The sequence below is a fragment of the Lissotriton helveticus genome, chromosome 6 (genome assembly GCF_964261635.1).
Source record: "Lissotriton helveticus chromosome 6, aLisHel1.1, whole genome shotgun sequence".
NCBI classification, from domain to species: Eukaryota; Metazoa; Chordata; class Amphibia; order Caudata; family Salamandridae; genus Lissotriton; species Lissotriton helveticus.
The window spans coordinates 1,220,286,769-1,220,313,283 of record NC_136067.1 but is presented as its reverse complement, the minus strand read 5'-3'; the positions used below and the strand labels follow the sequence as shown (position 1 = coordinate 1,220,313,283).

The following is a 26,515-nucleotide window of genomic DNA, read 5'->3' as shown; positions in this document are numbered from 1 at the left end:
TAACCTTGGTGCCAGGGGCTTTGGGTATCCCTTTAAAGGCATTTAAAGCTGACAAAAACTATTCACACTGCAAGTGGCCACTAATGTAGTTTTGCCTCGCGCAGCCACTAGTACAACACTTATATTAGTAATTCCTTATCATTTTCATTGAACATAGGTAGCTCTTGTTTCAGAAAGATTGGCGACCCCCCTACTAGAAAGTGCACACTGCTGCAGAGAGTGCGGTGTGACGGAAAATTACTCTTCCTTTGAATTTGTAAAATGTTTAATGAAAGCACTTTAGAAATCGAGAAAAGCAACAGTAACTGCACCTGCAGTAGAACAACTAATAAGCACAGCAAGTCTATCAAGGAATCCAGATTAATCTACTCTGCACATCCTCCAACAACATACTAGACTATAATTAGTGTTCAACTCAATCATTGACAACGGTGTTATAAAAGTATCAGTTCTCTTTTCAAAGCATCTTTATAATTTTAAAATTCTCAAGGAACAAACATTAGAAATATTATGCCTTGTGCAGACAACGCCTATAAACGATAATATAGATCACATTCTTTACAAGCAACTCAGATGGGCATCACTATTATCATATTCTTTTACAAAATACATTTTCAAATAAAAATAACTACAATTTCTTTTTTAATCGTGGAGTAGAAAATGGTGATGTATTAAAGTTACAAAACTAAATGTCAATCGCAATACAGAGGAAATATAAGACCCCTTGCAACGTGCATGTACAACGATCTTCCTAGCACCCCATTTATTACCAGAAGGCATGGAAGTTCATGCGAAAGTGAACAAACCTATGCACTTCCATGCGAAACATGTTTGCTATACCACAGTGTACTCCAATGTATAATGAACACAAATTCATTACATGCTCGCCAATCAGGTTTCAGACCCAAGCACTTCACGGAGTTTGTCTTACTAGAGGAACCTGAAAGCATCAAAATGACCTTGGGTGCTGGCAACAATGCTGTGTCTGAATCTTCTAGAGCTCTCTGCAGTGTTTGATACCATCTCGTACACCATTCTCTTGCAGCGGATGCAAGAAATTATTATCTCCAATAATGCTGTGGCCTGGATCAGATCTTTCCTGATTGACAGGAGACGAATATATGATGATACAACGAATTCCGTTGCAACGCATGCCTTTACCACGCATGCGTTACAACGGAATTCATTTACCACGGATAAACTTTTCCTCGAATAATTGCGTGGTGACGTCATACGTCGTTAAGAGAAAACGGCATTTTTATCCGATTTCTCTTAAACGACGCTGACGCGACTTATGGTGAGTTGTTTTATTTGGGGGGGAGACCCCCCCAAACCCCCCTTTTTTTCTTATTACCTTTACCACATATGCCTTTACTACAAACATCGTAGTAAAGGTATGCGTGGTAAAGGCATTAGTGGTAACCACGCATGCGTTGTACTGCATGCGTGGTTAAAGATTTCGGGGAAACGGCTTCGTTGTAAAGGCCGTTTCCCCAGGAGACAAGTGGTAGCCTTCAGACAATTCTTGTCAGCCGAGATATCAGTTGATTTTGGAGTTCCACAGAGCTCGTCTCTTTGCACTGCACAATTCAATATGTATACGACCCCTCTCATCTCCCTTAGATCCTCCACTGGAATCGATATCACATCATATGCTGACGACCCACAATTGACCCGAACCTTCGACAATGGCTCTTTTGGATGTGATCTTAATTTCAAAAACTGTTTTGCCAATATCATCTATTGAATGGAAAATAGCTACCTTAAATGCAATAGGGATAAATCCAAAATCCTTTTGTTCAGTATGTCAAACCTGTCCAACTCTGTCCCCCTGCCACAGTTGAAGTTGCGAAAAATCTGGATATCAAATTTGACACTGCCCTTACTTTCCACAAACAAGCTCTGGCAGTGGTAGGCATGTGCTTCAACTTGATCAAAGATATAAAAAAAACTTTTTGAATTCCCTCTCTGGCTGCCATGAAAACAGTTGCATTGCTTTAATAACCTCCAGAATGGACTATTGTAATTGTCTCTATGCAGGATGCTCCAAGCAGCAGCTTCACAAACTTCAGATCACAAAACATGCTCCTTAGAAACTGGTGCTCAACCTCCCTAAACTGAGCTCAGCGTCCGAAGCCCTGAAAAGACTACACTGCCAACCTATTCATGAGTCTCCTCTTCAAGATCCTCATGTTGGTGTTTAAAACCTTCAATTCTACCAGTCCTAAATACCTCACTGCCCGGTTTTGCCATCATAGGACCCAGACGAGGCTGAGATCCTCCAATGCCAAGCTCTTAAAGCTTCCACCCTTTAGGCTTAAATCCCAGGATGGGACGTCTTTTATGGGTTTTTTGGGCAAAGCCTGGAGCCAACTTCCAGGCTTGCTTCGATTTATAGACACTGAAGCCAGATTTAAAAAGAGTCTGAAGACAGGCTTTTTCTTGTCTCTAGCTCTCTCTGACCCTCTTTAATCTAGTTCAACTCTCTGGTCTTCAACCGGATGTCATCATGTACAAGTTAAGTTGGTCTCCAGCTCTGCGCCTCGATGCTCTCTTGTGAGTGACAGTGTGCCCTATCAATACATTATTCATTCATTCATGTTCGCCATACAAACCACATGACCACACATTGACCTAACAGTATTTCTATGATGCGGCAAAAAAACAGTTCAGATTTATGCCTCTAATTGGTTTTGGCTAAAAAGGGAATGTAGCCAGTTTCTGAAGAATAAGTTACTTACTTTCAGTGATGGTTTTTGCGTACAACATTCTATCCGAAAACAGATTCCTTACCTTATCAATCTCTTGCATTAATTCCTGGGCGCCAGCATGTGGCATTTTCAACCTCTGCCATAACTCCGTCCTGCCTCCAAATACAATCACACAGTGCAGCATATAGGCACCTTCCTTGCATGTTGTCAGTTTGTCTTCCATTTTCCACGTCACCAGAGGTGGAGCATTGTCTAGATTGAAGTTGTACTCACAGTGTGCAAAAACTAATGTGGGACCTTATTAATCCTTACCGATGACGTGAGAGAACCCGGATGCAGGTGCCGAGAAAGCTACAGTTAAATAGGGTATGCTCAAGAAAGACATTTAGCAAAGTCAACTAAATCATTCTTCTGATGAATTCTAATCACGGATTCCTTACCTTGCGACTCAATATCAAAGCAATGATCTATTCAAGGAGGTAGGTCTAAGGAGTGGAAATACAAAAGAAAGTCCAGCAGGACCAAATGGGCAGAATGTCCCTTGCAGTAGACCTGAGAATCAATGTACTATTGCCTGGTGAAAGAATGTACTGAGGTTCACGTGACAGTCCGACTTATGACAAGAACAGTTCTAGCCTGAAACCTAGGCTGCAGTTGCAGGTTTCACCCTTTTAGAGTAAGCGCTCAGGAAGGTCCTTCTTGGCCCAAGCATAACTCAGATTGATGCTGTGGGCAGTCTATCGGAATAGGGTTCATTTCTGGACCACCTTTACCTTTTCCGTACCACCAAATCCCACCGGCTAAGGGCACACTATAGGACCAACAAGTGTAGCCTCTCCTTTTGAGTGGTGGAGAAAAGAACACTGGAAGCATGATGGAATGCCCCACATGGAAAGGTGGCACCATTTTCAGCAGAATTCCGCTCCCCTTGAAACCATCCCTAGCATCAAATGAGTCGATACCTGCTTAAGGAACACTCCTGTGGTGATCCTTAAGCATGGTTCCATTGGGGACCGTTACTGCTGTAAAGAGAGTTTCGCCTTTCCAACTGTACCTCTTTGGTACAATCAGTGCACAGGGGAGTTAGCTGTAACCACCAAGTGTTATTCATACAGAAAGCAACTGCATCCGTAAGGTTCCATCTGCTTTCCATTGCACATACAAGAAGTCAAATAAAAAAAAAAAATTCGGCTGGGAGGAAAGCTCTTCCCTTGCAGTCAAACTGGAATCCCTCTGGTGTGACCACTAAAGGAATTTCCTCACTTCGTTTGAAAACATGATGTTCATCTCTACTGTAATGGGTAGATAGTGTGGTGGATGTGAAAGCCATATACTCTGTACTGAGGGGTTAATACCTTAAGGATTCTTTTAGGGCGTTCATAATGACAAACAGCCCAGCATCTCCTGCGCCCCTTGATTTCATTACAAGACCGGAGGCTACCATTATGCATATACTTTTATTTGCTGACCCAACATGCAGCCCTTTAAAGAACATTAATAAATAATAAACATATAGAATGTCTGTGAAGAATAACTATCCAGTGCACATGGCCATCTTCCACTTTTGTTAGCTGCTCACAACAAGATACAGGGCTATCTTCCACTTTTGTTAGCTGCTCAAAACAAGATAAGTATACCATTCTGTTGTCATCCTTACTCATATTTAATACTAGTCACGCTATCATTGATTTACAGTTTAACACATTTATCGTCACTTATATGATATGTACTGTGTGATTGGCCTTAAGGTTCATATTAGAATCTATGGGAAACGCTTCTTCAAGCGTTTTTTCGTATTTACAGATTATTGAGGTATATAGGCGATTTGTTGAGAGTTGTAGGTTTGTTCCTTTACTTATTCTTAGCCTTCCAATGTATGGTCGGCTTAGTTAGGTTTGGTCTTTCAAGTTTACGGATTAACCCATTTCCTGTGTCATTACGCTTCGAGCAATACCTCCACTTGCGAGGTGGGACACAACTTCATAGACACCTCACCGTGCTCCTTTTTAAACAAAATAGAGTCTTGTTATAAGAAATAACTCACCGCCCGTAAACGCGTGCTCTCTTGGCGGCGCGCTCTCTTGGCAACATGTGCGGAGCCTTCAGGCAGTGGCCTGATCCACAACGGAGTTGCCGTCAAATGTTAGCAGAGGAAGTCCTTCCTCTCTGCCGATGCCCTCCTCCTCCAGCGTAGCCATGGCAACAGCTTTCACCAAGCTGTAACCGCTGCGCTGGAGAAAACTGACAGACGGAACGATCGGCTCCCTTCTTAGCTCATATTTAAGCCTTTTTTGATCCTTTGGCCCTACCTTGTGGTCATTTATGGTATGATTTTACCGATTATTTCCCTGAATCAAGTAAATTCATAACAGTCCTTCCCCTAAGACCTTATAATCCGGCTAAATCTATTACACTATTATTTAATGGTTATTATAATTTAATGGAGATGAATAACCCCAAGAATCAGGGTGAATCAGGCATATTGGGGGACAATATTAAAAAATATTTACAAGAAGAGCGTAAAGCCTCGCTCAAAGAGGCAGTAGACGCGGCCTTGTCTAAAACGAAGAGGGGATTACCTTCTGAGGACAATTATTTTTCAATCTCAGATGAGGATTTACCCTCTACTTTACTGCCTAAAAAAATAGGAAATGTTGCTCATAAAAGCAAGCAATACTACTGGTAGCCCTTGCGCCACTATAGATTCAGGTGCTCGCTGCAGCACAAGAGAGAATGGCCACCTTAACGGGTAACAAAGAAAGGTAGCCCATGGCGGCACACTAAGAACGAGTGACCTTAATGCAGAGGTCTTCAAACTTTTGTCGGCTGAGTCCCCCCATCTAAACCTTTGTACACAACAAGCCCCCCCCCCCTTCCCCCCCCTCCACCACCACCTGACAAAAAAGTTCTGGAAGCTGGTACTTTGCATCATTGATGACCATTCCCGCCTGCAGAGCCCAACAAAAATTACATTGGTGCTTTATTTTTCACATAAAATACAACATTTAGGATAGACTAGTAAAAACATTCCCAAAACACAGGTTTGGGGTGTGCCTGTTTTTCTCCACAGAGACAGTCAATGTGTGGATGGATTCTTGCTTCTGTCATCTTTAGGTTGTGCTCCACTTCCAGTCTTGAGCAGTACACGGAAACGGGAATGCTCACAAAAGTTTGTAATATATTTTTTGCTGTTTTATATAGTGCGAGAATGAGGAGTAAGTTGTCTGAATGCAGGTTGCATTCCCAGACACAGCTGAAGTTAATCAGCATGTTATTGAGGGCTGGCATAGGGTTTCAGATACAAGTTACACTATTGCTTTTGTGGCATTATTCAGTGTTCAGGGATCAAGGGTGGAGGAAATAAATATTGTGCTCATCCTGAAACAAACTTCCAGCCTTGTGATTAGGGTTGCCAGCACATTATATTGATGTCCCAGTTGGTACAACAATAAGCAGTCCCCTAAAGCTTATTTTCAGCACTTATCTGTGCATGCTTTGAACAGAAATCATTTTTAATGGTGTTCTAGGGCTGCCTGAATGATCCATGACTGATAATTAAAGAAAACAAAGATTGAAAAGTCACATTGCAAATGTATACATACTATTTTATTTATAACCCTATTTAGTGTGAAGACAAGGCCTTTGCAGGCCCTTTAAACAACACATGGCTGGCATTTTTGTTTTGTAACCCTACTTTATATATTTCTTTTAATGAAATACATTCTCACACTAAGGTAGTAAAAAGTAAAATCCAAATGGAAGAAATAGGCAGAGTGGGGGCCCATGGGTATTCGAACCGGAAAACAAACAGCCTTTGTAACCAGTTTACAAAGCAATGTAAATATTGTAATTGCATTTATATAGCGCTTACCCCTGACGAGGTGTCAAAGCGCTTTTTGGGTGATTAGAACCCTACTCCGGAAACCCATAAAGGTTTGGTGGTGAATTAGTATAGTGAAATATGAAAGTCATTTGAGTGCTGGATATATGTAACCCACCCAAAAAATTGATCAAGTTTAGTAGTGCTCAACTCGTGTCTGGCAGGTCAATTACACAAGGTGTATAGCTGGCTACACATAGGAACATGGGTGAAATATGGACACGAATGTTCAGAGTTCATTTAAGGAAGCACCAGGCTCACCTCAGCTCTGAAGCTGGGTCAAGTCCATTCACTGAGGTAGTGGAGCCTGGGTAAAGCGCTAAACACGTAGTCCTGTCCCTTTACCTGCGACATCGAAACAGTAGTAAGGGTCAAACAAAAGCCCGAACAGGTGTTTTATTTTACATGATGCTAGTTCTTTTAGTGTGACCTTAACCTTTGTACGATTTGAAATAGTTTTTGAAGCATATGAAAATCGGAGTGGCAGCATTGGCTGCATTTGACAGACGGTGCAGGGATCCTACTAAATTAGGAGCTGGATAAAATTTGCATTGGGTGCCAAAGGGAATATCTTACTCTCAAGCAGCTGCAGCAACAGTTTATATCCACAAGATTTCAGTAATGCGACTAGTAACAGTACATGCAGCCCTTGAGAAAATCAAAAATTTGAACTTTTGGCGCAGGTAACTCTTGAATGCAATATACAATCCCATTATAAATAACCTCTGCACTCTTTCCCACAGGAAATTATATTATTGCAAAGTTACAATGGTCTTGTTATTAAACGCTGCTGTCATTAGTTTAACATGAACATGTTAATTTGAGAGCTATAACCTGGGAGACTGAAATTATGCTCCAGGGGAGGCCCACGATATACATGTGTTGCACATGGTCTTTAAAGACCTGTGAAAAACTCGGGTGTGCCGGAGAAAAGACTCCAGGCACTGCCCTGCCGAGCCTCCAGCAGCTCGAGCTGCTGCAGCAGCCCGGGCTTCGACACACAAAGCCTAATTAATGGGCCTCTGGAAGGAACAATGGAACTTTAAGGTTAAGTGGTGGGGTGGAGTGCGCGCCCCCCCTGAGGGGATGCTGCGCCCCCCCCAGGGGAGCGCGCCCCACAGTTTGAAGACCCATGCCTTAATGGCATAATAGATCAGGAAAATCCTATGTCATCAGCAGATAACACTTTTGATAATGAAGTAGAATAATTTATTTTTGATCCTCAAGATAAATTTGATCTGATAGATGATTTGGATGATGATATGGACCAACCCTCTACTTCTCAGGGAATTAAATCCCCCTTTGGGGAAGAGATGTTTAATCCCACTACCATTAAACACCCATGCAGCGCAGACTGGTGGCTGTTAGAACACCTCTTCCACTTCTTAAGTCTCTGGGTCAAAAAACCCTCGATAATGACATATTCTCCTTAGAAGCGAGTGTCCAAGACCCTCCACGGAGGACAAGGTGTGCACCACACCCAACTTAGACCCCGAGATTATAAGCTTCCTTTTGAAGTTTGGCAAAGACCGTTGGAAAGGCATAGAGAGATGCCTGAAACAATCTCAAGACAAACTCCTGGATATCCTAGGTCCTCTCACATGCATCTTGGACATGACAGAAGATGCCAGGGGCAAAAATATTCCTGTAAACATTGAGCTACTATGAGGTTGGGCACAGAGGGCCTTATGCATGCTAGGTAATGCAAATACAAACCTCATAATGGAAACACGTAAAGCCGTCCTGATAAGAATAAACCCAAAACTGGCAGATCTTGCCTCAAAGGAAGATACTAACCATACCAATGGGCTACTGTTTGGAGAAAACTTCATTAAGACATTGGGTAAATATGTTTCGACCTTTACTGCCTTCAGCAAATCACGGTACAATATGCGTAATGTATTTGGCTCACTTTTTGGAACAGCTGACAGAAGGGGACCACCTGCCAGCCGTGGATCCTTCAGGTCCCAATTCTATCAACAAGAATACAGAAACCCCCAGTACTATGAGAGAGGCTTCCGACAACATTCAACCTTCTACCCTCAGATGGGTAGGAACCCAAGAAACCGCGGAGGAAGTGCAAGATCCTCTACTCAAGGTTATCAAGGTGAGCATCTGTTCTTCTTCAACTCTAAAAGTAGGGGGCCAGACTAAGACTCTTTTCCCAGGATTGGGAGTTGATAACTCACAACCCTTGGGCCTTAGAAACAGTTACCGGCTTTAAAATAGATTTTTGGCAAATGCCCCATCAACTCAGGGAGCCGAAGGAATTACGATTAGAAGAGGAGAAGATGACCATAATAGACATAGAGGTAACTCAGATGTTAATCAAAGGAGCTCATTAGTAGGCTACCTGGACACCACACAAGGTTTTGAAAGTACAATATTCCTGGTAAAGAAAAAAGACAAGGGGTGGCGGACAGTTATGAATCTGAGATACCTGAACAGATTCTTGACTTACAGGCATTTCAAAATGGAAGGTATTCACCTTTTGAGAAATATCCTACAGTCAGGAGATTGGTTAGTACAACTAGACCTCAAAGAAACCTACTTTACGATTCCCATGGACAAGGACAGCCAGAAATATGTCTGTTTCTGATGGAGGGCATACTTTACTAATTCCTTTGCCTCCCATTCGGGCTGTCCTCGGCCCGTGGTGCTTCATGAAAGTACTTTGTCCAGTGGTCACACACCTCAGAGAGAGAGGAGTCAGATTAATCATTTACCTAGACGACATACTCATTATGTCACAGGACAGAACAGAGGTACAAAATCATTTACTTATGACTATGAATTTTCTGGAGAGCCTGGGGTTCATTATAAATACGGAGAAGTCGGTTCGGACTCCTACTCAAAAGGTAGACTTACTAGGCTTTCAGGTCGATTCGGTCCTATCCCACCTGATTTTACCTCACAAGAAAGTAGTAAAGATAAAGAAAGACATGAGGTCAGTCTTATCCAAGGACACAATACTGCTCAGAGACCTTACGAGGGTTTTGGGACTGCTATCATCCTCCATCCAGGCCATATCTCCCGGCCCTTTGCACTTTACAGAGACTAAAGACCTTAGGTCTAAGGAACGGGCTATGGTACGAAGACTTGCTTCCCCTTTCACTAGATGCACAAGAGGATTTAAATTGGTGGCTAAACAACCTCGGTGCATGGAATGGCCATTTTTGGGAATGTACCAGGTTTTGTAATAGAGTCCGATGCAAGCAATACAGGATGGGGAGCCTCTATAGGAGAAATAGAGACAGGTGGAAGATGGTCCCTAGAGGAACAGTCTCTTCATATGAATTGTTTAGAAATGGTGGCAGCCCTGAACTCTGTTATGAGCTTCAAGGACCTTCTAAAGAATTCAAACACTCTTATCCACTCAGACAATTTCACAGCAGTTTCCTATATAAACAGATAAGGAGGTGCGAGATCCAAGGTACTCTCAGACTTCGCACAACCAATATGGTATTTTTGTTGGGAACACAAGATTATCCTAAGAGCGGAATTTATTCCAGGGTTTTAAAATGTAAGGGCAGACTGGAACTCAAGATACCTGAGTGGTTTCAGCGATTGGAAGTTACATCCAGAATTCTTTGCTCTGATTCAGGACCTTTGGTGCCCAATCCACATAGATCTCTTTGCGAGCAGAATAAACTTTCAGGTTCCAACCTACTTCAGCTGGAAACCAGACCCAGGAATAGACGCATTTCTTCAACCTTAGGGCAACAACATAGCCTATGCATTCACCCCTTTTTTGTTAATCCAGAGAGCCCGGTGGAATGTGAGAGTAGATTCCAGCAATATCTTTCTTGTGACTCCCTTCTAAAAAGCCTAGGTGGGGTTCCAGAGAGTGATGGTGCTGGCTATAGATATTCCTCACCTAGTTCCAGCATCCCTGGGCCAGCTTCAGGACCCAGAGGGAGAGAAACACCCTTTGGTCTTAGAGGGGGAAATAAACCTTCTTATTTGGAGGATTTCAGGGGACCAAATAAATATTCAGATCTTTCATCAGAAGTTAAGAACTTATTGGATGAATCCTGGGCTCCAAGAAAGAGGAAATGATATATGGGTGTGTGGAAAAAAAATGGTGCAGCTGGTGGCTGGAGAGGAGTTTAGATCCTGTGAAGGTCCTCATTCAACAGATAGCAAACTATTCAGCAACCCTTTTTAACTCTGGTCTCTCTTATGGGACCATTAAATGTTACAGACCCGCAATTTCATCTTGGCATGCTTTAGTCAATAATCTAGCAATAGGTAGCAACTGTCTAATCAAACGAGTAATGAACAGGGTTAGACTTAAAAGATCCCCCAAAGCACATTATGATTCCTTGTGGCATATTAGTCTGATTTTGAAAGTGTTTGTTTCTTGGCAAGAAAATACCTTCTTATCTCTTAAACAGATTTACATGAAATTGGCAACTTTACTTTGCCTAATTTCTTTCAAACAAGTTTTCAAGGTTCTTGAGTTATCTAAAAGATTTTACTAAAATGAGGGGGGGGGACAATTTCGACATTTGGAAGAGAACAAAGACTATGTCCGACTGTCTTCTATCACTTTTTCAATGACTGTGAGAAATTGTGTGTGGTAAGATGCATGAAAGTATATGATGACAAGATTGCACAATTTAGAAAGAATGGAGTTGATCAACTGCTTTTATTTTATGTTAAACCCCATAAACCAGTCTCTTTAGCAACATTAGCCATATGTATACATACCATAAGTAGTGGAGCTGGCATAGACCAGTCAAGATTTGGGGCCCACTCATCTAGAGGGGCAATGTCTAGTAAGGTTTTCTGGTCAGGAGGATCTCTTTCGGCGATTCTTAGAACAGCTGATTGGTCTAGCGCCAACACCTTCACAAATTTTTATTTAAGACCAATAGAGAGCATGTTAGCAGTGTAGCTCTCAGCAGCTTTGAACATGCATAATGGTAGCCGGTCTTGTGATGAAATGATGATTCTCCAATTATTACGCAGAGATTTCATTAAAGAAAAACAGAGGCTAACATTATCCCACCCTACTCATCCTATGGGAGAAGGGGTAAATAAGCTTTCTTTGAGTTTGTTAAGCTTGCTAAACATGTAGTTTATTTTCCAATTACTTTATATTCCTTTACTCTTATTATAGACAATTCCACCTAGGATTAAGATGATCTACAAGTGTTTTTACAGAACTTGAGTCTTTCCATACTACCAGAGATGCATTCCTTTTTACCCTGGTCTGTTTGCAGTTTAAAGAGGAAAATAGCCCTGTGCATTGGATAGTTATTCTTCACAAACATTCTATATGTTTATGATGTATTGAGGTTCTTTAGAGGGCTGCATGTTGTGGCAGCAAATAAAAGTATATGTATAATGTTAGCCTCTGTTTGTAATGAAATCAAGATTCCCTCTGCATAATAATTGGAGAATCGTCATTCTCTCTCCTTCAGATTTAGGGGAGTTTTTTTCTTGTTGAGCAAAGAGTACTGATTGTTGCATGCTGCATCACCAGTTGCCCTCTACAAAATATGTAAAGGAATGCAGGAGATGCCAGTCTCTCTGACAGAACCCAGAGAAATATGTGAATTTTAGTCCCTGAGGCTTACACTTCATTCCTTTAGCCCGAGTTACTTTCAGTTTATTACTTTCGGCCTTATAACGAGTTTGGGGGTTGACTGCTCAAACACCGCAGCCGCCAGGAGCCCGCAGCATCAGCGGTCTTCAGACCACTGAATTACTAGTTTAACGTGGTGCCCACGGTGTGGCTGCGGAGACTTTGCAGCGGTGGTGATTACTTTGTTATATGTATCAATGACTGCTGTGTGTCAGATGCATACATATGTATGATACATGTGCAAAAATACCACCTACCCATTGCTGGAGTCCGGTCCATATGTGGGCACTCCAGGCAATGAGTATATGGGACAAAAAGGGCTCACCGCCACAAACAGAGTTGTAATCTTCAAGGTGAAGATGCTGCTGTGAAGAGGGGACTGGAGAAAGGAATCCATGTTGAACTGAGGGAAAGAACAAGAAAGGGGTGAGTACAAACCGAAATCCTTCGGTTCTGCGATCTCATCGCCATGGAGAGCTCGTGGAAAAGCAAACTCATAATTTGGATGGTGGTGAAACTCCATTGTACCACTCTGTGGCAGTTGCTTTTCCCCAACCGCGACCCCGACAGTCTGTGGTGTGCTTGCGGTGTGCAGTTTAGCCGCGGTCTTTGCACTAGCAATCCGCACATTTCGTAATATGGCGTGGTTTTAGGAATTTGAGCGTCTTGTCCACGAACAATATATATTGGTAACTGCCACATATGCCGGTAATTTTTGGAAGGTAGAGCATTTATCTATTCTTTGCATCTTGAAGGACTCCAGTTTCTGGGATAGTGCGAAAGTACATGTTCTTGTGATGGTAATCAACCCAGACATCATAAGAAGTTGGTTATCTTTCAGCCACATTACCTACCATATTCAGGAGTGCAATGGATTTTAGCTTCCAGAAGGTAACTTGTCAGAGCTCTCATGCACTTCGTCAGCCTAGCATTTTATTCTCAGCTACTTCTTCAATTAATTCTCAATGACTTTTCATTGTAGTCATTGTTAAATACCACTTTAAAACCAAATGTTGATCTTTCAAGGGAAACATACAATCTAAATAGTACACCCAAAAAGGAAGAAACAGAAAATGAATATAAAACATTACTCAACAAAACATGCATTCTCTATGAACTGTTGCCATGTTGATGGCAAAAAACTATGTTCAGAGATCAAACTTTCCCATTGTGTTACTCTGAAAGATTTCTGCTCTTCTCATTATTGCAGAAGTCATTGGCACAAAAAATGGATCTAAAGATGGATCTAATTTGAGGAGCATTGGGATAAATAGACTTCAAATACAGTTCCATTTAGTCAATAGCTCTGTCGGGGCTATCACAGCGTCGTAAACAACAAATCCCAACAGTTCTGGCTGACAGCGGCATCGCAGGCCAGCTACGGTGTCGGGATGACCTGAAAACAGAAGCTTTAGAAATTCAGGGTGTCGGCAACCTCTCGTTAAGCTTCAAAGAGCCGGCGTCGGCAGGTGTCAGTTCTTGGGGACGGTGCAGGAGTCATCGGGCCCTTGAAGTCGACCTCCTCGTGGTTGAGGTTGGGAGCGTTGGCGTCAAGCTGCGGTGTGAAGTACAGCGGTGTTGCGTGTGGTGCCATCAGGTCGCAGTGCAGGCAGTGGCTCGGTGATGGTTGTCCAGCGGCATCAGGGAGACCAAGGCTGCGGTGTGAAGTGATGTGGTGTGCTCGTCGCAGTGCTGGCAGGTCATGGTGCAAGCAGCAGAGTCATTGTTACTGAAGCGCTGTCTTCGATGGACGAACTGGAGTCGATGGTGCCGGCACAGGTAGGCCAAGACTGCGGTGCAAGATGAGGGTGGTGCCTTGTGTAACTTACGAGCGGTGCCCTCGAACCACAGTGCAAGCAGCGGCATCGATGTCGGCACGCAGCAGTATTATCGGGGATATCAGTGTGGCGGTCTGAAGCGAGGCACTTTGAAATGTAGTGCCCACAGGGCACGGTGCAAGCAGTGGCTTGGTGGCGGCGTCTGGTATAGTCGCCAGTGAGACCAGGGTTGCGGTGCCCTCTGCGGTGCCTTAAGAACACGTAGCCAGCAGCAGCGTTGTTGACATCATCGGGTTGCTCTTTCTTCATTTGCAGCACAAAACACACAGTTCTCAGATGAACTTGAAGTCTTTGCTGTTCCTGAGACTTCTTAAATAACAGGCAAGATCTACCTCAAGCCCTTGGAGAAACACAACTAAAAAAATGTTGCAGAAAATTCAGTCCAGTCCTTCCTCTGCCCATGACATAAGCAGCCACTCCAGGCCAGCAAAGCACACAGCAAAGTGGTAGCTCCTCCTCACAGCTTCTCCAGCTCTTCTTCTTGGCAGGTTTCTGAGTCCAAAAGTGTTCTAATGCGCTGGGTTCTGGGCCCCAAAATTAATAACACATTACCCTTTGTTCTCTTGTGGCAGAGAGAGTCTCTGTGCTTAGCTAAACTGGTTCTGTCCTCTCTGGCCCAGCTTCTTGGCAGGAGGAGGAGACAGCATTGAGTAAGTCAGACCAGGCCTATTCAGGTGCAAGGAAATCTCCTCCCACTACTCCAAATGCAGCCCAAACTCAATTTCTCTATCTTGTTCTAACAGGAAGTTATTCTATTCTAAGATGTTACAAAGCATCTCCCATTCTATCCTATGAGACAGATAGCCCACTGCCTTTCACAATCAGGACATGTCACACACACCAGTACATGTCCTACCATTTACATACACTGTACCCTGCCCCTGGGGGTACCTTGGGTCAGCTGAGGGGTGCCTTACATGTTAGAAAAGGTAAGATTTGGGACCTGGCAAGTGGGTGTACTTGCCAGGTCGTCATGGTAGTCACACTGCATGCAGACACTGCAGTGGCAGGTCTGAGAACCCTTTGAAGGGCTGCTTGTATGCACAACTAGTGCTGCAGGCCCACTAGCAGCATTTGAATTACAGGCATTGGGCACACACGATGCACTGTACTAGGGACTTAAAGGTAAATCAAATAAGTCAACTATGGAAGCACCAATCCATAAACACAATTTACAGTAGGAGCACTTGCACTTTAACAGTGATCAGCAGTGAAAAAGTGTGCAGAGAAACTAAACCAGCAAAAACGGAGTCAAAAACGGGAGGTCACAAAGCAAAAAGATAGGGGAAACAAATCAAAAGATGGCAGGTCTAACAGAGACTTGGAGACAATTGCATAGTACACACCCACAACCTTGAAAAATGCTGTAGGTAAAAACAAACGGGCGCTTTGTGACCAACTATTAGTTGGCAGTATATGTACATCTTTGAATCTACAACAGATTTAGGCAATTGCATTTTTCTAACTTTAAATGAAAGGAAAAACACCTGCTGTTGAATTGTAGAAGTCCTGCAGCCTGCCAGGTTTCTTCTCCAGCTCTTCATATTCTAGAGCCTGCAGTATCATCTCACACTGATCCAGCTCCTTCACAAACTTGGCTTCTGCGCTAGACTGGTGTTCATATTCCTGAATGAAGCCATAAACACAATATTCTTATATTATAACTCATATTTATTTTGGTTGCTCAATTTTAGCAAAACAATTTTCGAACTATTATGTGTAATAACACATAAAAAACACAAGTACATCAATCACTGCATTCCAACCCCTGAATAAGTCTGAATTAATGCTTGTTACAAACAAAGCAGCTTCACAATCCTTGCATCTTTAATAAAACACCAAAGGCTTTTTTATATCAGTTGATGCTTTTATTTGTTTGTAGGTCTATTTATGATGTAAGTTTAGGTTTTAAAAGGTGGATGGATGGTAGGATGGGTCAGTGGGTGCTTACTTCATATATATTTCCAAAACCTTTTATTGCCATTACAATCACTGATTTAGATTTTCAAATGTGTTTTATATATTGCATTGCTTCTGTTCCATACTTTATTAGACGAAAAACTCATGCGCTGCCCTCCATTCGAAGTACACCAACAGTTTTGTGTTCATCAGAGAGATTCTCAACAGAGCATCGGTGATGGTTAAAAGTTGATAGACAGCACCTTTTGACATTTAACAGTGGAACCAAATAACTATTTAACCGTTTCTATCATCTCCCTTCAGTCTTTCACAATATTTCATTCTATTCTCATTAAAAGGTGCATGTGAGCCAAATGGGATCATCTCAGACAGAGAAAACCGCTGGCTTGTGTACTGTTGCAAAGGAAAGGGTACGCAACAGTCTTATAAATATTGGTCTAAAAGAGTGCATTAGTCCCTAAGAGGCCCCAAGATCTAGGTTTGAGCCAAGATTGCAATAAAACATGTTGAACCCAAAGTATGGCTAAACAACACATTGACTTTAGTTTGGCATTGTCTGCCTAATAGCTGGTCTACTATTAAATGTTTATAATATGAATCAACAAGTTCTTTTAGTCTTTTTCCCTACACTTTCGCATCCCTCTCCTCTCCTTTTAATAAGTACTCTTGAGAATGCCTGAGCCTCACCGCCTAATCATGTGGTCCACTACGCTGTAGGCCACTATGGCACAGTTTTGTGCAAGAAAACAACAGCCTACACTTCGATTATAGTAATGTGTCACACTGGGATCACAACCCAACAAAGAATTCTGTGAATTTAGACAAATGGTATTATGAAAATATAGAGAACCCGCCCAATCCCCTTAAGCTCAGTCATGGACTCGTGTGGTTTTACTTATTGGGTTGTACCTCATCTTAAGGAAGCAAATAGGTGAGCTGTTAGCACCAGATTTTTTTGTTGTGAATTTATTTGCAAACCGTGTTGCCTCCACTTTGGGCGAAGTAGGAATCCACATCTCAGACTGGTTCAAATGTATTTAAAGGTGGAGACTGCTTACAAACCCTCAAATCTCATAAGCAATGGTTCTCCTGAGGATTCAGGGTTATGTTTCCAGAATATCCAGATTTGCTTCCTCAAAATATTACATAATTGGCTAACTCTGTGACCTTCTTTTCTGTACAGCGTGAATAGGTTTAATGGGTCTAGCAAGAGGTTGATTGTGAAAGGTAAGTAAAGCGTAAGATTAGTTGGAACCTGTCCCAGTATATTGATATTGAACCACAGAAGGTCAATGACATTTTGAATGGGATGTGGAGTAAAGACATGTTTCAAGGCTTTATGAAAAGTAAGAGCTGGTTGTGAATGCCGTAGGACTGGGCAGAGAGTTCCATAACTTAGCTGAAGAAATGGAGAAGGTATGGCAGCCTGCTCCTTGGTGGCGGAATCAGTAGACAACTAGAGGACATGCAGCACTATATCTGAGAATGCATAAGGGACAGTAGTGGCAAGCGATATGTTGGAAATGGCAAGGACAATGGTCATGGTAAGCTCAGAACACAATGCAAGACAGGTTGGGTAGCCAATGAGGAGAATGCAATGCCTTGGATGAAGAGCAGCATACAGGAAGGCTAAGGGCAAGACAGGCTGCTATAGTCTGGATGTGTTGAAGACAAGAGTGGTTGAAACTGGGGGAACCCAAGCATTGTTGAACAAGAATGTTGGGCTGTCTGGCAATCTGACACGTTGTCAATGTGTTTATCCATGTCATACACAGCGTGGCTGCTGTGCAGCATAGCTGAAAGTAAAAAGAAGAAAAAACAATGCTATGATGTGGTCAGCGCTGGCCGCGTCATAGCTTTTTTTCTTTTCTTTCAGCCATTCTGCATAACAGACACGCTCCAGCACAACATGGTTGAACAAACAATTGACAAAGTCATTAGCTCTTGCATAGGTGAGACCTATTTGCTTTGCCACTGCTTGTTTTAAAATTACTTTCTTGCACTACACAATAAAGGCCAGCGGACAAGATTGCAAACTTCATGCACTAGAACTCTAAATGAAATAAACAAGTAAATAAATGTGAAATTCCATAATGGCTGGAACACCTTCATCTCTTCTCGAACACATTGATGATAAAATGTGAGAAATCTAGTCCCATCCTTCATTAAAAAAAACACATCTCTAAAGGAGGATTTGTGGAATAGATGACGGAATCATCGCAGTGCCTTGGCTGGGAGGAAGGATTGAAGACATTTGTGCACTGAGGAGAAGCCTGTGGAAGCCTAAAATCTGGGAGTTAGTAGAAACATCTTCAGTTGAGAAGTTGTTAGGCTTACCAGTCTCGTAGATGAGTTGTACTTTAGCCATTAAGTAAGTAAGACGAGTTTGGAGAAAGGTTTGTAGAGCTCCTCTCAATCCTAAGTAACAAAACGTGTTTTTTTTACAGCTAACTTTTTAGGGTTGTTTATTATGTGGTACTGCAACGCAACATTGTACTAATTTTATCGACATTGAAGGGATAAAAGGCTGATAGGGCCATGTTGTTGTTGAAATATAGAAGCAGCAGTTTCCACAACTCTCTACAGGGATTCAATAACTAGTTTTATTTTTTGCAACTTTATGTAGCGCAAACTGAGCCCAAGGTGATTAGGCAGCGCTTTTCATGATCACCCGTTTACATTATGCAAGGATCAGCTCCAAAATCAGTAGCTCTGGCGGTTTCTCAGCTCCAAAATCAGTAGCTCTGGCTGTTAGCCCACAACTGATGGACTTACCATATTAGCTCATTCCAGCCCAAATGACTTCTGACGTCAAAGATAGTAGTAAAGGCATCTGACAACATTGATGACATCATACACACACGATATTTGCAAAGAAAAAGAGCCCCTGAAGTGGTCAATAGCGCAACAATAATATGTGGAATGTTGTACTTGACTTAAGAGGCTTAAGACAGTATGTGTGTGGTCAGAAGGTTTGCTGATGCGGCATAGCGCTTCTGGCTTCTAAAGTTTATGATCGTGCAGCGCTATAAATTCAGTCAGGAATGCAATGATCTGCAGAACTTTGGTGGAGGGGAGTTCAGGGACAGCAAACAGAGGTTAAGTGTACTAACACTTACAGAAGACACGAGCAGCTGAGAGCAGCGCGGGCACGAAGCTGAACAAATGCCACTACATAAGCATGGTTTCCCGTGTAGTTGTAAAGCACAAAATAACTTCAATCCAAAAACACGAGCAGAGGCAATCCAAACAAAACAAGCACAGTAATGAAGCGGCTGCGACCCTTTCATGAAGCTAGCACACAAAGTAAGTAAAACACATACACTTAATGCGACTAAAGGTAGGCCAAAACAAAAAAAAAAAGAGCGCCCTCAAAGTATCCTAAATAACCTGAAGAGCAAGAGCAGATGTAACACGGCCCTCCTCATGGCAGTATACAAAAGTCCGATAGGAGGGACTACTAAGCGTATTCACCAAACATAAGCCGTCGTTTACAAAGAACAGTAAGAGGAACCAATGAAAAAAATGGGCGGTGCTTGAAGCCCATATTGTAAATACAGCATGTCTCGAAGCGATGCCTAGGTGATACCTAAAAAGCATGTTTTCTGGACAAAGAGCTAGCTTTCTGCCAAAATGGTGACCGCCAGTAAGGATGGAATTAGATATATATATCTATATATATTCAAAGCACCTCTTGCTATGGACCAACATTAGCTTCCTCCACTCCTCCCCCTTTAATTTCTTGCCCCTCCGACTCTCAAAAGATGAATAGCTTGTAGCCTCTCCTTAGACATCCTTTCTTACATCCTTTATTCACCGTCTTCTAATCAACCCTCTAGTTACAGTCTAGGACTTCTATAGAAGAACTGAAAGTATAATTTCACAATAATCTAGAACTTCCTTGATCGCTGGGACGACCAACTGCTAGATGATGAATTTGGTCTCTAGGACCTGCCTCTGTTGAGCTTTTCAATGGAATATCTGACCACATTAATTAATATGTTTAATGCATCTTTCTACTACTGCACACTGCATAATCACACATATGTACACTGTATAATGATTTTTGTGAGGTGTAATGCGCTCTGACCTTCATTTGGACCACGCGCATGCTTTAAAAATGAATAATTAAAATAAAATGTTTCTATTATGGACGTAAGCGAACCACGCCTATCAGCTACGGTCACCCCAAGTGGTGTAGTGGATGTAAAAAGCATGCTGATTACAGAGTATTGAAAAGTTTCCCTGTCCCACTATTTTTCTACAGCTTGCATAATCTTCTTATAACTGACAGGGTTTCCAATCCAGTGTTCACCCTCAGAATGCAGGGCCTGAAATATTAACACATTGACACTCGCCTAACAGGCTGTGTAACCTAATCAAGTTGTGCCTTTTTAAAAGTAGAAGTAAGCTATATTCTTCCTCTAAGACCTTTAAAAGCAACAAATGGTTTACCAAGAACAATACTTTTGAAGGGGTAATTAGCTTACTCATTCTGTTGAAGTAACAGTAGTGTGAAAAGGTACATTCAATATCAACAGTTTCAATTCACTTTAGGCCATGTTTTGAAAGTCTCAAGAGCAAAAACCGAAAGAAAATAGTGGTGCGTGTTAAGTTTGTGCTCTCGAAACTTTACAACTTTGTTTCAACTTCACAAAGCTTTATAAGAAATCTTCCACCTCCAACTGCCCATTTCTCTCTGACCTTGTGGCTACCCGGTTCCCCTACAGTCTTACTGCATCCTAGGCAACCTTTACACCCCCACAGTAAGTTTCTGCTATGTTCCTCTCCTATCCCAATTCAAAGACCAACTACATCCCCTGTAATAAATTCCCGCTCTGACCATAGGCAAGGTCTTCAAAGTCCTGCTGCGGGCATGATCAGCCTTGGTATACAGCTCAGGACAGAATGCTAAACAAACAAAGGAATATGCCAATACTGATAAGGTTATTTGACGCGTTAAGTGACGTCCAAAGAAGAAGAGAAATTCAAAAATGGGAATGGCTATTTAATAGCTATTTATTTGAATCAATTTTTGAAATAGCAAACATGAAACTTAGTATACAATAGAAAAATTGCAGATGCAAAGTTAAAGGGTGAGATACAATAAAATTACTATCGCCACAAAAATCATGCATATCACAGTCATACCACTCACATTCACATCCAGACGTACGAAGGAAAGATACAAAAGTGATTGCCCACTACAGGTGAAACTAAGTAACCGTAGGGGAAATCAAAACAGGTCTGCTCTAATTGTAACAGGGATTACACTGATGTTTTTTTAATTGCTAACCACTGAAATATTTTAGTCACAGTTAGGGTTATTCAAACAATACACTTTAGGTGGAGGTAATATACAAAAAATCGTGTGCAAAACCAAGTAAGCACAAGAACAAACATAAGAGCAGACCAAAGGAAAAAGGCCCACGCGTTTCGAATCCCTCTAACTCAAATGGTGATTCTCCTCAGGGCCAGGATATTTTCCTCATTAGTAGGTGGAAGGCTGGAGACTCCTTGAAGTCAATACAGTATCACCAGCTGTATGAAGGTCGAGAATGAATCAAGTACGTGAAGTCCGTAGCGGAGCAGCACGTACAACGAACAGGAGCTGGGGGGCGCTGTGATGGGTTACAGCGCGTGCGGCTGAAAGCGTACTAGGCCCACTTGGGGCTGATAGAGTCTGCCGAGTGGAACGGGTGGCGGTCTAAGGGCGCTAATCCTTCGCGCAGGACAGAATGCAGCAGCCTCTAAACAGGAAATTGCCATAGAGATGGCGCCCTGCTCCTGGGTGACCTGATCATGAGAAATCCTGGAGCTCAAATCTGTAATACGGCCACTTCCTGTTCAATTGTGTTGCACATCGGCATAAACATGCCATGGTCGAAATTTCAGCTTTTTTTGCAGATGTAAAGAAATTTCTGACTGTGCAGGTCTTCACAGGCATCGGGAAACTTTCAACCATGCTGAGAAAACATTCAAATCCCAAATTGAATAAGCCCCCTGAAAATTAAATAAACAGCTATTCAAAGGGTGCTTGGCAAACCTCATTCTAAAAGACAAATCTGATTTTTTAAAAAGTGTTATAAACCAACAGCTAAAAAAAAGGTATAAAAAAAGGTAAGAGTGACAGGACTCAACTTGCACCCCTAGATCCGGGCAGACAAATGGAAATCATTCATGGAGCTGGTCCCCAGATTGATCTTACTGTACTATTTAAAGTGGCCAACAGCTGCTGTGGTTTCCGGTTGACAGTTTCTGGAACTAATGAGCAAAGGAATTACCAAGAACAAGATCAAGTGATCCTAAATTACTACTCCAAGCATGTAAAAAAGTTCATGAGATCATTGAGAGAGGAGGGAAGGCAATTATGGCCACCCTCCTGATACAAAAGATCTCATTATTGTGAACGTGGAGTGCGGCCTCTAATTTCTTCAGGCGGTCAAAAAATCAAATATCTTACACCACATTGATTAATGTTACACAATGAATGATGTGATGACAGCAGGAAAGAAAGGCAGAGAGGATCATCCGTGATAAATTTAGATAAACAGTATCCATCAGACTGGCACTTCTTCTTTCATCAGTGTGGGTACTTAGGGCAATTTATGTTCTCATTGGACACGATTTTCAACTAATGCAAGCTGCAGCACCTGCAAATTAGTTTCATTGCTTTGAAGTGGAACGATAACTTGGAAAGGCAAATAACGAGAAGTATGCACGGCAGCACACAAAAAGTGTACCCAATGCCTGTGAGTTGGGTAACTAAAAGGGACAGTGTGAGGTTATAGACCTGGGACTATAGCTTAAAAAACAGCAACTACGTGGAGCAAGGATGAATATCCTGCACCACCATGCTAGTTTCCATTAAGAAAATGGCAATCTGCTTGTTCTTCAAGATCAGAAATTACTTTATTATAGGCTGAAAGGACAATTTATTTTACATTTTGAGGGCAAAGATAATGGCCTTGAACTTTGGTCCATTTACATGTCTCTTTCCTCAGTAGATACATAGGCTTGCAGGTGCACTCCCTACTTAAACTAATATAGATAAATGCTTACGAAGTATATGTGTGTGGGTGCTGCAGTACTGTATCCACTGTCAAATCGGATAACAGGAGAGTAAAAATGAAAAGAATTAGCAGGAAAACCTACTAACTATCGCGCACTGTTCACAGGTTGCATATCCAACTAACCCTTAGTGTCAGATAATCATCACAGTTCAACATATACTTTCAATGCCAGTATATTTGAAATTAATGCGTTAAATTCACACATACATAAGTCAATGCAGAAACAAAAATTCCAATGGTTAACAACGCAAAACTTAAAACATTTTTAGTTTAAACATAATTTCATTATCACGTTGAAGTGATGGAGAAACATCAAATTCAAGTCTTCATCTGTTTTGTGTGTGTGGCCCAATGCATTTCGGGACTAAACGGTGCCTTCGTCAGAGGAAACCATGACACATAAAGCGTCTATCGTCAATGATGTAAAAAGAAGTTTGCCGAGGCACACTACAATTATACAGTAGGAGTCGTAGTACAAAGAGACTAGGAAACTTCGTTTCGCCGAAAACGGTCACAAACTCCCGAGGCTACTCCAGGAATGAACCACACGTAAACACCACGAGCGGCGTGTAGATGAAAGGCGTACTTTCCTCAGTAGACCTAAATTCTTGGAAGGGTCAGGTTCCTGTGTACACAACCCAGTAACATTCTCAGTCATATCTGGTAGACTGAATGCCACCCAACCAGGAGGTTGGTTCCATCCGATCAGGAGGACAAATCTAGTGGATCTTCAGGTGGAATGGGAATGTGAAGAGAAGATGTGATGTGAATCAACCTGGACCAAGGTTCCTTTTCCTGATAGCAATCTTCGAAAGGTTGAGTAGAGTCTGGTGTCAATCTTGGACTGAGGAAGAAACTTCAAAAGAAATGGCCACTTGACAAAAAAAGCCTGATAACATAACCAGGCTCTGGAGGCATATTGAACTTAAAGTGCACTGCATTCTCTGGGGGCGTTCCTATTCACACTTCAAAACCAAAGTACTGTGACTCGATACACTGAGTTTCCTGAGCAGGCAATAAGGCGGCCCCACATGTAATCTGCAGACTGCTTTGGAGAAGAAACCTGTAACAACCAGTCATCAATTTCGAGAAAGGAGTGGATCTTTTGCCATCTCAAATGCATGGTGATTGACAAAATAACTTTATGAATAATGTTGGGTGACAATTTAAACCAAACGGGATTAAGTTGTCCTGATCTTCAGTTTTCCTAACAAGGAAGAACAGATAATTCTTGTGGGTGAGCCATCCTGGCATGTGGAAACATGCAACTGGTAGTCTGATTGGCTAGAAAAAATCCTAAAGGAGGCGCAGGCAAGATTTGAGACAGAATGACTATTTTCAACATCTGACAGAAAAAAGAAAGTTGAAAGGTATAGATTCAAGGTCACGTAGAGGTTACCAGTCCAATTATCTTTCGTGCAAAACCTGAAGTGGAAACCCAGGTTAAACGCTCAAAAAAGCTCCTCTACATAAGTCACAAGATAAAAAGATTGCGATAATGATGTAGGAAAAAAACAAAATTCATCTATATAGAAAAAAGAAAAGGTCGTAAAAACCCTTTGTGTGCCTTAGAAAACACCCATGTGTCCAGCTAGTTTTCTGGCATCTTTTGGGAACAAGAGACAATCCACATCCAATTTGTGAGTACATTCTTCAATGGAACCACTGGTGGCATGAAGCACACCTCTTTGGGCTTGTAAAAGTCCACAAGAACAATTCAGGTGTGCTTGCTTTATTCCCTATCAATTCAGGAACGTAAACACTAAGCCCCCTCTGAAGCATTAGGATTCTTTACGCCTTTAGTCCTACTGCCATAGCGCAAAACCTGTTGGCACCACAGGTCCACAGGGAGGTACGGTAAAGTACCTACTTGTAAACAAAAGGAAGGGGTGTGAGGACTCAGTCCTAGTACTCCACTAATAGTAATCCCATTCTGGGGGTTCTCTCTCCTCCGTTCTACATTCATCCTCAAGATTTGGACAGAAAATAAAGTGCAGACTGAGGCCAAGGGAATATCTAGAGTGATATGCAAACTTTAGATAAACATTAATTTGTCTTCTCGGGGCATGTGTACGTAAATCAAGCTATCGCTATAATCCAATCAAAAGCTGCCATACCATCAGTGCCACAACCAACATTATTCACAAGTACATTATTCCTAACCTTCCCATTGCATTTTTTTCAACTCTAACCGCCTGCCATCCTAGTTAATGCCACCAGAAAATTTATATAATTAATACGAAATTGGAGGTTTTATGAAGATGTTTATAGGGTTTATGATTATTTAGTTTAACGTTTGTCAGCACACTCAATCATAGTTTGAGACAGTTTGCCTTGTGTTTGTAAAGTACAGCAATATATTATTACAGTGGTCAAGATAATCTACTAAATATTATGGTATTTCCTAGAAAGGTTAGAAATATATACATTTTGGGCTTACATAGAGGAATTACGAAGACATAAGAGAAGATTCATTTTCAACCTTTCAACATCTCCCATTTCCGCAGCTTAGTAGACAGATCTCTCAATGCATCTAGTCTGTAATGTTACTATGCTATAAATGAACTCAGATTTATAATCTTTACATATACACTAACCAGAATCGTTATGCCTTGCTATCAAAAACTGCATTATTTTAACAATGCTGCTGTCGCAAATTCCTCATTCACTTCATCTCTCATTCTTCGGTTATCCTTTCTGTCATTTGCTGCAGGCTTGACGTGTTCGTTTGATCATCTGTCTGCTCTGCCTCTGAAAATGTTAATGCCTATTGGCGTCAATCTCTTCACATTCAGTCCTGCTCTAAGCCGGCATCAATCCCCTTTAAGACACAGCTCCATCCCACACCGCTTGTTAGCGCAGCCCTTTAAACGGTGCAGAAAAAAAGATAAAAGAGCGTTGACAGTACATGTCGACATTCGTAACTGCCGAAATAAAATCGGCTTGTCGGTGAAAGCAGAACGCACATCCATTAGGCTACATTCTGTCCAAATATTTGAGTCCATCCACTTTAAAATACGGGCCGGGATTTTTAATTTCCGATAAAAATGCAACGTCTCCTTGGTGAAAAATACCCAACCTTGCTAAGTAACTTTCCGCCCACGCACTTCAGCTACACAGAAGCGGGAGATGATGAATAGCTTGTGCAGCGGCCTCCGCAAACTCGAGAGTGGCGCCGCGCGGCGGCTTCTGCAGAGTGGGGGACCCCGCTGAGAAACGGCGCCCCCCTCTCCTTCAGATAATATGCTCAACATACAGCCAGGCTCTCTGGCTTCTTAACAACACCCCTGCAAGCTTTTTCTGTCACTTGCAAATGCGCCAAGCAAGCACCGCCTCAACAATTACATATCTCGTTCATTTTTACATGCATTCCCATTTCAACACCCACGTATACACTTTTGTGTGTTATTCCTTGTGGATTATCAATAATACAATTATTCCTAAAAATACTAAATAGATATGTAGTCAACTATGAAATAAAGTAGCTTTGCGACAGTAGC

At 42.0% G+C, this 26,515-nt stretch overlaps 1 protein-coding gene across 1 annotated transcript in view; it reads right to left on the bottom strand.

The window, feature by feature from the left end:
• HDDC2 (HD domain containing 2) overlaps positions 1–26,515 on the bottom strand; it is a 109,880-nt gene that overhangs the window by 1,374 nt on the left and 81,991 nt on the right. Inside the window, exon 5 of the mRNA XM_078646959.1 lies at positions 15,510–15,648. Within this exon, the coding sequence (XP_078503085.1) occupies positions 15,510–15,648 (139 nt within the window). The remainder of the gene's footprint in view (positions 1–15,509; positions 15,649–26,515) is intronic.